Raw genomic sequence first — 15,907 nt, forward strand, 5'->3', positions numbered from 1 at the left:
ATAATGCACGCCGTTGAAAAGATAAGACGCAGTTTGTTCCCAATGTGCTGCACTATTCAGCCACAGCCAGTAGGGGGAGAACAAGCAGTGTGGGACATTAATCAGTTCCTGAACTAGAAATGGAAACCCAGCTTCAATTGGCCAAAGAGTGCTCTCTTTTGATCAGCCATCTCCAGTTGTATTCCAGCCCCAGCCAGTATCAGCCCCCCACTACAATTACTAAAAGAACTCACCAGGACGGGAAAATGAGTTCCCGTGGGAACGGGGAAAAATTTGTCCCCGTGTCATACTCTAGTAAGTACATGATTAAAAAAAACCCTCAAAAAAACCAGATGGGGCTTTCTGGTACTCTGCAGCTTACTGTAATTTTCAGTGGTTTTCTCACAGCTAATAAGCATTTATATGACCAGCACCTGACATAAGAACATAAGAATAGCCTTACTGGGTTAGACCAATAATAATAATAATAATAACTTTATTTTTGTATACCGCCATACCCCGAAGAGTTCTAGGCGGTTCACATTAGTTAAACAGAGATTACAAGTGGTTACATATGGTCCATCAAGCCCAGTAGCCCGTTCTCATGGTGGCCAATCCAGGTCACTAGTACCTGGCCAAAACCCATGGAGTAGCAACATTCCATGCTACCGATCCAGGGCAAGCAGTGGCTTCACCCATGTCTTTCTCAATAACAGACTATGGACTTTTCCTCCAGGAACTTGTCCAAACCTTTCTTAAAACCAGCTATGCTATCCGTTCTTACTGCAACCTCTTGCAAAGCATTCCAGAGAACTATTTTTTTTAAATTTATTTTATTTATTCAATTTTTCTATACCGTTCTCCCAGGGGAGTTCAGAACGATTTACATTAATTTATTCAGGTACTCAAGCATTTTTCCCTGTCTGTCCCAGCGGGCTCACAATCTACCTAATGTACCTGAGTGAAAAAAAATTTCCTCCCATTGGCTTTAAAAGTATTTCCCTGTAACTTCATCAAGTGTCCCCCTTGTTTTTGTAATTGACACTGACTGCTTTTGAATATTGACCAACTGGTTGGCGAATTTCTGCTGTGCTATTCATAGCTCTGGATTGATAATAACTGGAATTTCACTTGATATCCAAAATCCATTTATTTACACCATCTCCTCACTGTTCTCTCTCATTCACTCTTGGACACCTAATATCCTCGCAGATGACTGAGCTACGCATGAAGGAAGCCAAGGACCTATGACACAGGAAAGCGTGGACAAGCCAGAAGATGGCGACCCAGAAAAACTGATAAATGAAAGGACTGAGTGTAACTGCTAATTAGGTGTCAAAAAACAGCAACAAAACCCAAAAAACCATTACATCTAATCTGGCTAGTAGACTTAATGTGCAATGCAAAGGTGACTCTTCACTCAGAAGGGTTTTGCGGCATTTTAATGTATCAAAGTTAATGAAGTGACATTTAACTGGAAAACAGTGAGAAAATGAACTTGTTTAAAATCCCGGAAAATAAACTAAGCAGAGAGACAATGCAACAAGCAGACTGTAAATGAATGTTGTTAAGGACTAGGGAGGGAGCTACCTAGTTATAGATAGCAGCAGGCACCATACAGCTTCTCTGGTCTGCAGTTTCAGCTCCAGTGCAATACCACAGCCCCTTCACTTATTCACAATTAAGAAAGCTTATCAAAACCTCTCTTGAAATGTTTTATTGCAGTAAATTTTGTCTCCATATACACCAGGAGGATAATCCATCTATCTGCCATCCTTTGGTTAGAGAAATATCTCCTGACAGTTCATCGGAATTTACCCTGTTGACGTCTCACACTAAGGGCTCCTTTTACAAAGGTGCGCAAGCGGTTTTAGCGCACGCACCGGATTAACACACGCTAGCCGAAAAACTACCGCCTGCTCAAGAGGAGGCGGTAGCGGCTAGCGCACGCAGCACTTTAGCGGGCGCTATTCCGCACATTAAGGCCCTAACGCGCCTTCGTAAAAGGAGCCCTATGTTCTCTCTTACTTTCCTTGGAAAAAAAATTGGCTTCTTGTGCATTACCTGTGACTTTGATGTAGCTAAATATCCAGGCCTGGCTTAAGCATTAGACCAGGTGAGGCTGTGGCCCAGGGTGCTGTTGATTAAGGGTGCCAAAATACCCAGTCTCTAACCTCATCTGATCAACAGGTAAAACCTTTCCTTCCCTCCTCCCAAGTCTGGTCTGCTCCTTCTCTCTTCTCCCTCCCTGTGGATCAGGCACTGCTCCTTCATCTTTCTCACTCCCTATAGTCCTGTACAGGGCAGGATTAATTCTTTGAGGGCCCCTAGGCACACAAGTATACAGGACCCCCCCCCCCTTGGCCCTGCCCCACCCCCCACCCGCCCACGTTTATATTTTCTTATTTACTTCTTTATTTCCACTTGTATTTCTTTCTTTTTTAAAAATTCAAACCAAAGATTAGCATACCAGTGCAGTTTTTCTTCTATGCAACCCCCTTCTATGCAAATCCTCCTTCCTTCCCTTCCTTCCACCTACTTGCCCAGGACTTTAACTTGGAACCCTTTCTATACATATATAAAAGTGTTCAAATATATTGTAAGCATGTTTTACATAAATAATCTTCTAATATCCATCAAAAATCTTCTGATATACAACAGTTTTCCTTCTTCATTTCCAGACCTTCACCATCTTATCTATCTTTCATTGATTTACATATATCTGTTTTGGGATATGGCCTCAGTGGCTACTTCTGTACAAAATAAATCTGTTCAAAGTACAGACTTTCCAATGTAGCTAGCCTCCTCATTGGTCTTATCCCCTATTCTTTCTTTAGGTCTATTTCTTTATCATATTACCGTATTTTCACGCATATAACGCGCGCGTTATATGCGTTTTTACCTACCGCGCATACCCCTCGTGCGTTATATGCGTGAGCGCGGTATACAAAAGTTTTAAAACATAGTTCCCACCCCGCCCGACGCCCGATTCACCCCCCCAGCAGGACCGCTCGCACCCCCACCCCGAACGACCGCTCGCACGCGCTCCCACCCGCACCTGCATCCACGATCGGAGCAAGAGGGAGCCCAAGCCCTCTTGCCCGGTCGACTCCCCGACGTCCGATACATCCCCCCCCCCGGCAGGACCGCCGACTTCCCGACAATATCGGGCCAGAAGGGAGCCCAAACCCTCCTGGCCACGGCGACCCCCTAACCCCACCCCGCACTACATTACGGGCAGGAGGGATCCCAGGCCCTCCTGCCCTCGACGCAAACCCCCCTCCCCCACAACGACCGCCCCCCCCCCAAGAACCTCCGACCGCCCCCCAGCCGACCCGCGATCCCCCTGGCGACCCCCACGACCCCCCCACCCCCCTTCCCCGTACCTTTGGTAGTTGGCCGGACAGACGGGAGCCAAACCCGCCTGTCCGGCAGGCAGCCAACAAAGGAATGAGGCCGGATTGGCCCATCCATCCTAAAGCTCCGCCTACTGGTGGGGCCTAAGGCGCGTGGGCCAATCAGAATAGGCCCTGGAGCCTTAGGTCCCACCTGGGGGCGCGGCCTGAGGCACATGGTCGGGTTGGGCCCATGTGCCTCAGGCCGCGCCCCCAGGTGGGACCTAAGGCTCCAGGGCCTATTCTGATTGGCCCACGCGCCTTAGGCCCCACCAGTAGGCGGAGCTTTAGGATGGATGGGCCAATCCGGCCTCATTCCTTCGTTGGCTGCCTGCCGGACAGGCGGGTTTGGCTCCCATCTGTCCGGCCAACTACCAAAGGTACGGGGAAGGGGGGTGGGGAGGTCGTGGGGGTCGCCAGGGGAGTCGCGGGTCGGCTGGGGGGGCGGTCGGAGGTTCTTGGGGGGGCGGTCATTGGGGGGAGGGGGGTTTGCGTCGAGGGCAGGAGGGCCTGGGATCCCTCCTGCCCGTAATGTAGTGCGGGGTGGGGTTAGGGGGTCGCCGTGGCCAGGAGGCTTTGGGCTCCCTCCTGGCCCGAGATTGTTGGGGAGTCGGCGGTCCTTCGGGGGGAGGGATGTATCGGACGTCGGGGGGGGGCATCAGGCTTTCAGGATGGGGACAGACCTTCAAGGGGGGACAGTGCACGGAAGTCAGGGGGGGTGAACGGAGAGTCGGGACAGCGCACGGAAAGTCAGGGCGGGCGAAAGGAGCGTCGGGCAGCATGCGCGGTATACCCGTGAGCGCGGTATACCAAAGTTTTTGTACATATCATCGTGATTTCTGCGCGCTATACCCGTGTGCGCGTTTTATACGGGTGCGCGTTATTTGCGTGAAAATACGGTAAATATTTTTCAATAACTTAATGAATATTTTAATAGTCAACTTAGCTTAAAGTGCTTGAAGTGCTTGAGCAGGCGGTAGTTTTTCGGCTAGCGCAGGGGTTAGCGCGCACTAAAAAGATGCGCGAGATAAAGCCGCTAACGCGGCTTCATAAAAGGAGCCCCATATCTTTCATACACACAGAACACAGATACACCCTCAGCTAGTATGGAATAAGTAATCACAAACTAAAAATAGAAATGTGTAGATAAAGGTTAAACTGAACCACCAAGAAGCCAAACTGCATACAGTGAAACCCCACAGAAACAATGACACATAGCCCACTAATACTCTGCAAAATATAAATTTAGCAGATGTAAATGTGAAGAAACTGACAATCACCACTTTACAAATTAACAAATAGAAATAAAACAGAAATTGAAAATAAGAATATACCATTTCATTGGACTAATTCATTTTTCAATTAACTTTCAGAGGCCATAGCCTCCTTCTTCAGCTCAATATAGTATACTGTTGTTACATTATACTGTCCTGACCTGAGAAAGGGGGTTTTGGTCTCTAAAAGTTAGTAAAAATTGTATTAAAATTTGTCCAATAAAAAGATTGCCTTATTTTCTGTTTATAAAAGTTTTATCAATACAACTACAATACTATTTTATTCTAAAGCAACAAAAAAAGCGTTTTTTTCTACCTTTTGTCGTTTCTGCTTCAATCACCTTGTCTTCTCTCTCTTCTTTCTAGCCAGCATCTGTCCTCTCTCTGTCTTCCATGCAGCATCAGCCCCTTCCATGTCTGCCCTCTCTCTCTGCCCCTGCCATCCACTGTCCGCCCTCTCCCCGTTCCATATGGCATCTTCCTTCTTTCTATGCTCCTTCCATAAACTGTCTATCCTGTGCCCCTTCTCTCTTTTGTACATGATTCATTTCAGCTCTGCTACCTCTCCATTTTTCTCTCTCTGTCACCACCCCCTACCCTATGCTCTGACATCTCTTTCTTCTCCTTTCTTTCCTTCCCACCCATGGTCTGGCATCTTCTCTTCTATGATTCCCTGGCATCTCTTCCTCCCCCTCCATGCTCTGACATCTTCTCCTTCCTTTTCCCTTAGTCTAGCATACCTTTCTCCTTCCCTCCATGCCCTGGCATCTCGTCCTCTCTCCCTTCCCTCCAAGCCCTGGCATCTCCTTTCATTCCCTCCCTCATCTTCCCTCCCTCTCTTTCTCCCTCCAGTTGGATGCAGCAACTCTCTCCCCCTCTGCTCCCTTTCCTCCTTCTGTCACCCAAGGATTGGCATCATAACTTCTTCGAGCAGCAGCAGCATTCACAATTCGCTGCTGTTGCCAACTTCGGGCTTTGTTCTCTGTTGGGTCCTGCCTTCATGGAAACAGGAAGTAGGCAGGACCCGGCAGAAAAGAAGGCTTGATGCCAGCAACAGCAGCGATTGTAAATGCTGTTGCTGCCCAAAGAAGTTAATGGATCACCCGGTGCAGACCGCTTCTCTCCCCCCCTGCCGAACCACTGCTGACCCTTCTAACTCTCCCTCTCATGCGAACCCTGCCGACCCTCCCACAGCGAGATGATCAACCGGCATATCTCACTCCAGCAGTGTCGGCAGCCACAGCACTCTAAATAGGCTGCTTCGTGGCTTTCTCCTGCGGTGGGAGGGGGTTCATGTGGGAGGAAGAAATAGGAGAGTCATCTGGGGGGGCCCACTTGGCGATTGATGCTGGGGGGAACTGTTGGGGGGGTGCCATGTCACCGATCGATGCTGTGTCGCTGTTTGAAAAAAAATTTTTTTATGTGGTCTCTTTGCCCTCCTAGGGCCCAAAATTATCAGGGGGGCCCCTGATAATTTTGGGCCCTAGGCACGTGCCTACTGGGCCTACCCTTTAATCTGGCCCTGGTCCTGTAACATTTATGTTGGTCACCAGTGACAGCAGCCTGCGCCTGGGTCTTCCCTCTGCCATGTCCTGCTTCCTCTGATGCAGTTTCCTGTGCGTGGGATGCAGCAGAGAGAAGACCCAGGGACAGGCTGAAGGCAGCCTGTCATGTTGCTAGTGCTGCTGGTGACTGACATAAACTTTACAGGACTGCATGGGAGTGAGGGAGGTGAAGAAGTAGTGCTGGACTCACTCAGAGGAGAACATAGGAGTGGGAAAGAGACTGGTCTGGTGGAAGGGGGAATGGACGCCAGAAGCAATGCAATGGAGGGAGGAGTGCAGGGCGAGTTGGCTCTATCCCTTGAGCTGGCCCTCTAAATGTCTTTATAACATTGCCTGTTTCCTCTCTCCTTTAGGGTATGCATATTTTTGACCCTCGGTCTCCTCTCCTATGGCTTTTGATTAGGTCCCGCATGATTCTGGTGCCCTTTATCTGAACTGGAGGTGATCTTACATGCTTTAGTGCTTGGAACAGTGGAGTTCAATGAAGAAAGATCAGTAAAGAAACACCTTACAAGTAGTTACTCTGTGGTTGACAGCTGGATTATATTCTTAGCAGTGTGGAAAGAATAACTGGACAAATTGAAAGGGCTACATGGCCTTTTTCTGCCGTCATCTGTTTTGCTACTGTGTTACCCATCTCTGCCTATACCCCATATAAATGTCGCCTTTTTCTTATTATGACCGGGATAGCCATGCAAATGGTTACTCGTAATTGGAAAAACTGCAATCGCCTTAGTTGTACTTTTTGGTGGGCGAATCTATGCTTATGTTATAAGTATGAAAAGTTATTTAAATTAGTTTGGGGTTCATTGACGTCTTTTGTGGCTTCGTTATAGTTGTTTTTTTATTTTAGTTTTCATTGTTAACTCACACACATCCAGGGAAGGGTGGGTATTTCTTTCATTTGATTCTATTCCCTGATGTAAAAATTGGATGGGAGAGGGTTTTTTTTATTTTTCTGTATTGTTATTGATTGATTATAAGTGCTTATTATGATTATTATTATATGCATGTATATTGTTTTGCACTTTTGTTGGCCTTGAAAAATTAATAAAGATTAAAAAAAAAAAAAATGTCTTAAGTAACTTCCTAAACATTAATACGTTTTTACAAAGTTGTATCACTCCAGACATCTCATTCCATAAAACTGGTCCTGCAACCAAGAAGCAGGATTTTCTGGTATTTCGTACATCTAAGGGCATTCCATATTCTGATATTAACGTTCTACTTGGTCTACACATTGTCAGGCATTTGGTAAGATAATCAGATCAAATATCATATATCCCTTAGTGAGTTATTTTCAAATTTTTAAATTGAACTCAATAGCAGATTGGTAGCCAATGCAGTTTCTTCAAAATTGGTATTATATGTTCATGATGTAATTTTTCCATCAAAACGTGAGCTGCTGAATTTTGTACAATCTGCATTGCTTTCAAATGGACAGATGGAAGGCCCAGGTAAATACTGTTACAATAATCAAGGTTTGAAAGCACTAACGTTTGTAGAACTTGTCTACAAAGCAGGTTTATTTGTAAAATTTGATATACCGCCAAATCTGAAAGCAGGTCGCAGATGTTTGCAATCAATAGAACGTGTTAATAAAGGGAACATTGGAGAGTCAGATAGGAAAGTATTACACATTCAAACAATAATTGAACACTAAGAGGGGCATAATCGAAAGGAACGTCTAAGTCAATTGTCGTCTAAGTCGCAAGTCATCCAAAGTAAAAAACAGCTTAGGACACATTTTCGAAAAATACATCCACATTTTTTTTCGTTTCGAAAATTGTCTAAGTATACGTCCTGTCGATCTGATTGTCCATGTCACTACATTGTCCATCTTTATACCACATTTTCGTCCAACTTTTCGCTCAAGTCAAAAATGCCTAGAACAAATCCTGTTGGATGTGGAAGAGGTCTGTAAAGTGATGGACTGAACACCCAGACATGCCACCTAAATAGTGGGGTACCTTACAGGGCACTGCTGTGAACTTCACAAAAAGGGTGCCATGTCTTCTCCTCACTACAGCTCCCTTATAGGTCATGGTGAGCCCCCCAAAACCACCTCCAGAATCCCCTAGACCACAGTTCTTCAACCGCCGGTCCACGGACCGATGCCGGTCCGCAGGAAATTTTTGCCGGTCCGTGCAGGGCCGGCAAGATTGACTAACTTCAATTTCCTGCCGGTTCGCGCAGGGCCGGCAAGATCGACGAGTTATTTTCAGCTGGGCCGGAGAGATCATGGGGAGCCTCCGACAGTGCCTTTCTCCCCTCTCTGCAGCTCTCCTTTACTTCCCAGCGCAGCGATTCACTAAGGCAGCCTCGGGGCTTTTGCTGAGTCGCGGCTGCCTCTGATGATGCAACTTCCTCTTTCCTCAGAGGCGGCCCGACCCAACAAAGGACCCGAGGCTGCCTTCGTGAATCGCTGCGCTGGGAAGTAAGAAGAGCTGCTGGCAGGGGAGAAAGCCACTATCAGAAGTTGCTGGGCAAGGGAAAAAAAAGGGACAGCTGCTACTGGAGAGGGAGAAGGAGAGATGCTGCTGGGAGGGGAGGAAGGGAAGAGAGTTACTGCTGGACAGGAGGAGGAGGGAAGGGAGAATGAAAAAAGGAAGGAAACAGCTGGCAGAAAGATTAGAGGAGGGGAAGGGGAGATACAGGCATGAGAAAGTAGAGAGATTGATGATAGGAAGGGGTCAGCAGAAAAATAAGCAGAGAGGGACAACGATGATAGATCTGGTGTAGGAGAGATAAAAATGAAGAGAGCAATGAAGCTGGAATGAATCATGTAAAAAGGAGAGAGGGGTACAAACTGGATGGAAAGGGGAGAGGGGCATAGAAAGAAGACAGATACCATATGGAAGGGGGAGAGGACAGAGAGTGGATGGAAGGGGCAGATGCTGGATTGAAGAGACAGAGAGGGCAGACGCTGGAAGGAAGACAGTGAAAAGAAGATTGAAAGCAGAAACCAGAGACGACAAAAGGTAGAAAAAAATCATTTTATTTCTATTTTGTGATTAGAATATATCAGATTTGAAATATATATCCTGCTAGAGCTGGTGTTAGACATAACTGGGGACTGCAAAACCCAGGAAGTGCTTCTTTAGCTTCCAGCTGGCTTAGGGCGCTCTCTGACCAGGGGGCAGTTGCCCTAGTTGCACTCCCCTAAAACTATTCCTGTCATGTGTGACTGCAGTATTCTGTTAGCATGATATTTCTGTGTAGCATTCTGTAATAATTTGGCTTGTTCAGTTTTCTTAATAGTAGAGGGGATATATGTGAAGGGGAGGGGAGACAGGGGTTTTGTTGATCCTTGCTCTGAATTATTTGTATTTATAAAATGACAATTGTACAGAATATTGTTTCTTTTTATACTTTAATAAAATACATTCAATATAAAATCATAACTGAGGCTTGTGTGGATGGGATCAGATGATTTGTGGGGACCGAGCTCGCGGAGATGGGGCGGAAACGGGGTTTTTAAATTTTAGTCCTAGTAGTTTGCCGGTCCACAAAATAATTCTTTTTTTTCTGCCGGTCCACAGGTGTAAAAAGGTTGAAGAACACTGCCCTAGACCCACTTATCTACCACCCCAATAGCCCTTATGGCTGCAGGAGCCACTTATATGTCAGTAAAAAAGGGTTTTGGGAGTGTATAGGGGAGTACACATGTTTCAATATCAATGTAGTGATTACAGGTGCTTATGGGCATGGGTCCTCCTCTCCATGGGTCCCTAAACCACCCCCAAGATGGCTTAAGACGGCTCTGTGCAGCACTACTAGACTTTCCTATGCTAGGCTGCCAGGTGATGATCTTCTGGAGGCACAATTTTTCAAGTTGTGATTAATATTTTTATGAGGGGGTTGGTGATCACTGGGGTAGTGTGTGGGGGTCTGTATTATGTGTTTGCAGTGCTTATCTGGTAACTTTAAGTGGGTTTTTGTGACTTAGAACATGTTTTAAATGATCTAAGTCACAACGTCCAAGTTCCATCGATCCTGTGCTGTGCTGCATGTATAACTTTCGGTTATACATGCAGTACGACCATGTCTAAGCCTGCCCACGTCCCGCCCAAATCCCGCCCTCGACACTCCTCCTGAAACACCCCGTTTAACTATGGTCGTTCAGCGGCACTATGAAGGCCTAAGTCGTTTAGAAATACGTCCAAAACCCAATTTTTATTATCAGCACTTGGACGTATTTTGACAATGTTCGTCCAAGTGCTGACTTAGGCCAGTTTTTGGACATTTTTCTCTTTCGATTATGAGCCCCTAAGAGTCAGAGAGGGTGGGGGAAAATGAGATGGGAGAAAATAAGGGAGTAATAGAGAACCTCTCTATCATTCTAAACATCTGTCCAGTAAAAGTACAAGAGTATTCCATGATACGATTGTAGTGACGCTTAATTACTTAAGAAAAGCCTTACTGGGTCAGACCAATGGTCCATCAAACCCAGCAGCCCATTCTCATGGTGACCAATCCAAGTCACAAGTGCCAGGCCAAAACACAAAGAGTAGCAACATTCCATGCTACCGATTCAGGGCAAGCAGTGGCTTGCCCCATGGCTTTCTCATGACTACGGATATTTCCTCCAGGAAATTGTCCAAACCTTTCTTAAAACCAGCTACGCTATCCATTCTTACCACAACCTCTGGCAATGCGTTCCAGAGCTTAACTATTCTCTGAGTGAAAAAAATATTTCTTCCTATTGGTTTTAAAAGTATTTCCCTGTAACTTCGAGTGTTCCCTAGTCTTTGTAATTTTTGATAGATTTTTCTGTAATTATTATGTTATATTTTGACTGTATCTGCCTTGAGCTGGAAGGTTAAAGCTGAATATAAATGTTCATGTTAAATTAAAATTAAATTAAATTGGGGAGCTCTTGGCTAGCTCATAGCAAAAAGTTTTTAAATGAGTCTTAAATTTACTTACAGATTTTATACAGTAGCCCCCAGATTCTGCATATGGCGCCAAATTTGGGCACCAATCCAAGATGCATGTGCACAGTAACTTAATTGGCTAATGAGCCATTAACAAGCAAGAACTGGAACTTAGCAACCAATTATTGATATTAAATGGCACCAATTAGGATTTTCACATACATCTGGCTGTGAGCTATCCTATAACACTGGATACCCAAATTCCATAGCATGCAAACCAAAAGGGGCATGGTCATGGGAGGGGCATAGGTTGGTCAGGGGAGTTTCAAAAACTTTGGAACTGTGTAATAGAATATAACATAACCTAAAAATGTATTTATATACTGCAATACGCCACACAGTTCGATACAGTTAACAATTCCAATAAAGTGAACATCCTCAGTACAAATACAAAAAGAAAATTGAATATACAAAGATCATAGCCCCTTCATAAATTTAGAATTTAAATGAGTTTTTAAATTTCATCTGAAGTGCATGTAAGACTTAGATGACCATATTGTCAGAAGCAACTCCGGGCCCAAATGGTCTGCTTGAAAAGACAACAGCTTTTAAACATAGCCCTTCTGCAATCTGGCCCTCAAGGAAGGGTAGGAGAAAATAGTGTTACTACGCAGGACACAGGTTGGAAGAGCAAATTCAAAACAGCTCTTCTATGAGCTCCCCATTCAACCATCTCAGAAAAATAAAGTCAAATTCTGGAATCTTTCATGACACACCTGGAATATCTTTGGGGCACACCACTGCACCTTGGCACACAGTTTGAGAGATATTGTGCTATTCTATAAAGGGCATACAAAGAATAGCGTTTAGCACTGATTTTTTTCTAGCATCAAATTTTAAGTGCCATTAATAAAATTTTCCCATAAGTCTGTACATGTACATATTTGCAGCTGCCTCAGGACAGGTGCAAATTTGTGAGAGATCATTTTCAATCCATTGGCGACAGCTCTGAGTGCATATTTTATAAAGGTACATCTGCTTTGATAAAACAGAGCCTTTTATGAAAGTTTTTATAAGTACTCTGTTAGAAAAATTAGCCATATTCTGTATATATGTTTTAACTATGGTAAAGCAAACATGTTCTGTAACATTTAGTACCATTTCAAATGGCTTTGAAATGGTTAGAAAAAGAAGGGTGGGTCTGGAAGCATGAATTTTTCATTCATTTTAGCACACTGGTTTTGAAGAGGGGATGCAAGGTTCTGCAGGAGTATTAGCGTGCAAACAAAAAGGATGTAATGCTGTAGTACCTATGATTCCCGTGTATGCTGTTAGGCAGGCAGCGTAATTCTCTCCTTTGCATCCTGTGGCAGACAGTGACGAGGGCTGACAGTGTATCTGGAATGCTACAAATCGGGACCTGCAAAGAGAAAAGTATTTATATTGAAACCTTTTTACTGCGCCACTTACCTTTGTAGGTTTTTTCAGCATGTCTGGATGTCATCGAGGGTTCTTGGTTTCTAAGTAGGGTAACTCGTTAGATCAGTGCACCATCTCTAGAACTGATAATATCTTTGTACTTTGCATTGCTGCCCTCCTGGGGAACCTTCCCCCTGTTCTGCATCAAAATAATATAAGACAGAATTTCTCAAATTTGTCCTAGAAATTCCCCTAGGTTTAAAATATATCCATAGTGCATAAGCAAAAGATGAAATCAGTTTGCATAGATTACCTCCATTGTATGCAAAAATATCTCATATATATTCAAAACCAGGCTGGCTAGGCAGGAATCCAAGACCAAAACCCAATCCTTCCTCTCTGAGCACACTATCAAAACCCTTATCCACACCCTCATCACCTTGCACTTAGACTACTGCAATTCGCTATTCTAGGTCTTCCACTTTGCCATCTTTCTCCCCTTCCATCTGTCCAGAATTTGTCTGCATGACTCATATTCCGTGAGAGCCGCTATAGTCATGTTATCCCTCTCCTACAGTCAGGTCATTGGCTTCCCATCCATTTACAAATACAATTCAAACTCCTCTTATTAACCTACAAATGCATTCAATCAGCTGCCGCTCATTATCTCTCTTCACTTATCTTCCCCTATGTTCCCCTCTGCGAGCTCCACTCAGCTGGTAAGTCCTTCCTATCTGTGCCCTTCTCTTCCTCTGCCAACTCCAGACTCTGTACCTTTTAACTTGCTGCACCATACGTATGCTTGGAACAAGCTGCCCAAATCTCTATGGTGGGCTTCGTCTCTGGCAGTGTTCAAGGCCAAGTTAACAGCTCACCTCTTTGAGACTGCTTTCAACTCCTAACTCCACTTACCTTGGGTTCTGCATCCCTAACCCTATTTGTCATGTCTGTCTGTCCAAGTTAGATTGTAAGCTCTTCTGAGCAGGAACCATCTATTAAATGTCAAAATGTACAGCACTGCGTATGCCTTTCAGTGCTGTATAAGTGATAAATAGTAGTAGTAGTAATGATATCCTGAGAAAAGATGGTGTAAGAGACAGAGGAAGCAGACACAGAAGTACAGGCGGAAATAGCTGGAGAACTTGGAAAAGGTCATGTGTGTGCATTCCAGGGATGAAAGTAAAAGAGGATGTGGACCTTAAATGCTGCATTCAAGCCTGATTTTTCAGGATATTCACAAAGAATCAAAGCTTGGCAATAACATATTAAGTAAGACATTATTTTTCATAGTAACTCACTTAGACTAGTAACTGTAACATATTCCTGTTTCCTAGTGAAACTAGTGATTGGGTTTAAAAAAATTCTTAAAGGCTCAGCTCTTTGTATTTCCATTCTTGTGAGGTGGGTACTATTTTGTCTGAAGTAAGGGATCAGTTGTCAGGTCGAATGTCATGCAGATACAGCTTTTGTTGTCTATGTTATATTTTTATTGTGTATGTTTGTATGAAAACTGTCTAGGTTTAGATAGTATATAAATATTAAAAATGAAGAAAAATACTTTTGGAACTTACTCAACAGTGGTTACTCGTACTTTTAAAAGTAATATATTACAAGTGATATATTGCCAGTAATATATTTATTTGGTTTTATATCCCATCCTCCCAGAAGAGCTCAGAATGGGTTATAAGTTTACATACATAATAAAGGGCTCCTTTTACTAAGGTGCGCTAGCGTTTTTAGTGCGCGCTAAACCCGTGCTATACTTCTAGAATTAACGCCAGCTCAATGCTGGCATTAAGGTCTAGCACGCGGGGCAATTCAGCGCATGCTATTCCTAGCGTTAAAGCCCTAACGCACCTTTGTCAAAGGAGCCCAAAGTGTATTTATACATTCCATTCCATTGATGTCTTCTATCCCGCCAATACCTTTCAGTTCTAGGCGGTTTACAAGTTTCAAGTTTTATTTATATTTGATTAAACGCTTAATTAGATTATTTCTAAGCGAATTACAGTTTGTAAGTAAACACAATATTGAAACAGTAAATAACATAAAATATTAAAAATTTAACAATTTATACATTAAGTTTTAAGATAAAATCATATTAGTAAAATATACAATTACAAATTAAATGTTAGAAGATAGAAAGATCATAAAAATTACAGAAATTTTAGCTTAAAAATTATATCATAAAATAAGAATTCAGCAATATAACGGATCTTGAGATACAACAAGAAATTAGCCTGGGCATTCCCAGGGAGATTACAAGTTTGATAGCTGTAGTATGTGTTGGGATCTGGGAATACGGTTTGGTTAGATCATTTGACAAATTTCTTGAATAGTATGGTTTTCAGTTCTTTCCTGAATGTTTTGTAGTTGGGCGTCGTGGTCAGCAGATTGGAGAGGTGGTGGCAAACATGACATGGCAGGACACTGTCTGACAAAGATGGCAAAACTTAATCAACAAAGCATAGTAGAGCATAGTATGGTATGGTGAGACAGAGAATGGTGAGCATAGTATGGCAAAACACAGCATGGCAAACATAGTGCGTTTAGGGTGCGCTAGCCATTTTAGCGCACCCTAAACGCTAAGGCGTCCATTATCATCTAGAGGGGGGATAGTATTACAAGCATGGCTAAGCTAGTATTACATGACATGGCAAGCATTGTATAATTAAACCTAGCATGGTAGACATGGAATAGCAGACATAGCGTGAGAAATCGAAGCACAGTAGACATAGGGCTCCTTTTACTAAGGTGTGCTAGCGTTTTTAGCGCGCGCACGAAATTACCGCATGCTACACCGCGTGGTACGCTTCTAAAATAATGCCAGCTCAATGCTGGCGTTATTCCGTGCGTTAAGGCCCTAACGCACCTTAGTAAAAGGAGCCCATAGTATGGCAAATATAGCGTGGAAGATATGACGTATAGCATAGTAAAGTGTGACAAAGTGTGGCAAAATATTGTATGGCAAAACCTGGCACGGTTAGACATTTGGGTTGGTGCACTCTCGTAGAGGATCAAGGAAAGAGGTGAGTTTTTATTGCCTTCCTGAAGTTTAGTAGACCAATGATCTTATAAGGGTAGTTTTGTTCCGGAGGTGGGGTAGGTAGTGTAAGATCTTTTCCGAGCAATCTAAAGGTGTAGGACGCGTCCTGAGGGCACATGTAATCAGTTTTCTACTTGCAATCGAAGCGGTTAATTCGGGGCATAGGGCAGAAGTTTGGAGGCCATTTAGGCCGGTTCCATGTTATATTACTGCTGCTATTACTTTTCTTACCCTTTCCTTCCATTTATTTCCTTTCATTTGACAATTTGCATTCTTTCCTCTCAGATTAGATTTGTTGTCTAATGTTCACTGCTTTATTATCTCCTCAGGAAAAATGGCATATTGAATTAAA

At 43.8% G+C, this 15,907-nt stretch overlaps 1 protein-coding gene across 1 annotated transcript in view; it reads right to left on the bottom strand.

The window, feature by feature from the left end:
- The window catches only part of GFRA4 (GDNF family receptor alpha 4), a 368,472-nt gene that overhangs the window by 38,531 nt on the left and 314,034 nt on the right, over positions 1 to 15,907 (bottom strand). Inside the window, exon 5 of the mRNA XM_033953199.1 lies at positions 12,401 to 12,510. Within this exon, the coding sequence (XP_033809090.1) occupies positions 12,401 to 12,510 (110 nt within the window). The remainder of the gene's footprint in view (positions 1 to 12,400; positions 12,511 to 15,907) is intronic.

Source organism: Geotrypetes seraphini, chromosome 1 (assembly GCF_902459505.1).
Source record: "Geotrypetes seraphini chromosome 1, aGeoSer1.1, whole genome shotgun sequence".
Lineage (NCBI taxonomy): Eukaryota > Metazoa > Chordata > Amphibia > Gymnophiona > Dermophiidae > Geotrypetes > Geotrypetes seraphini.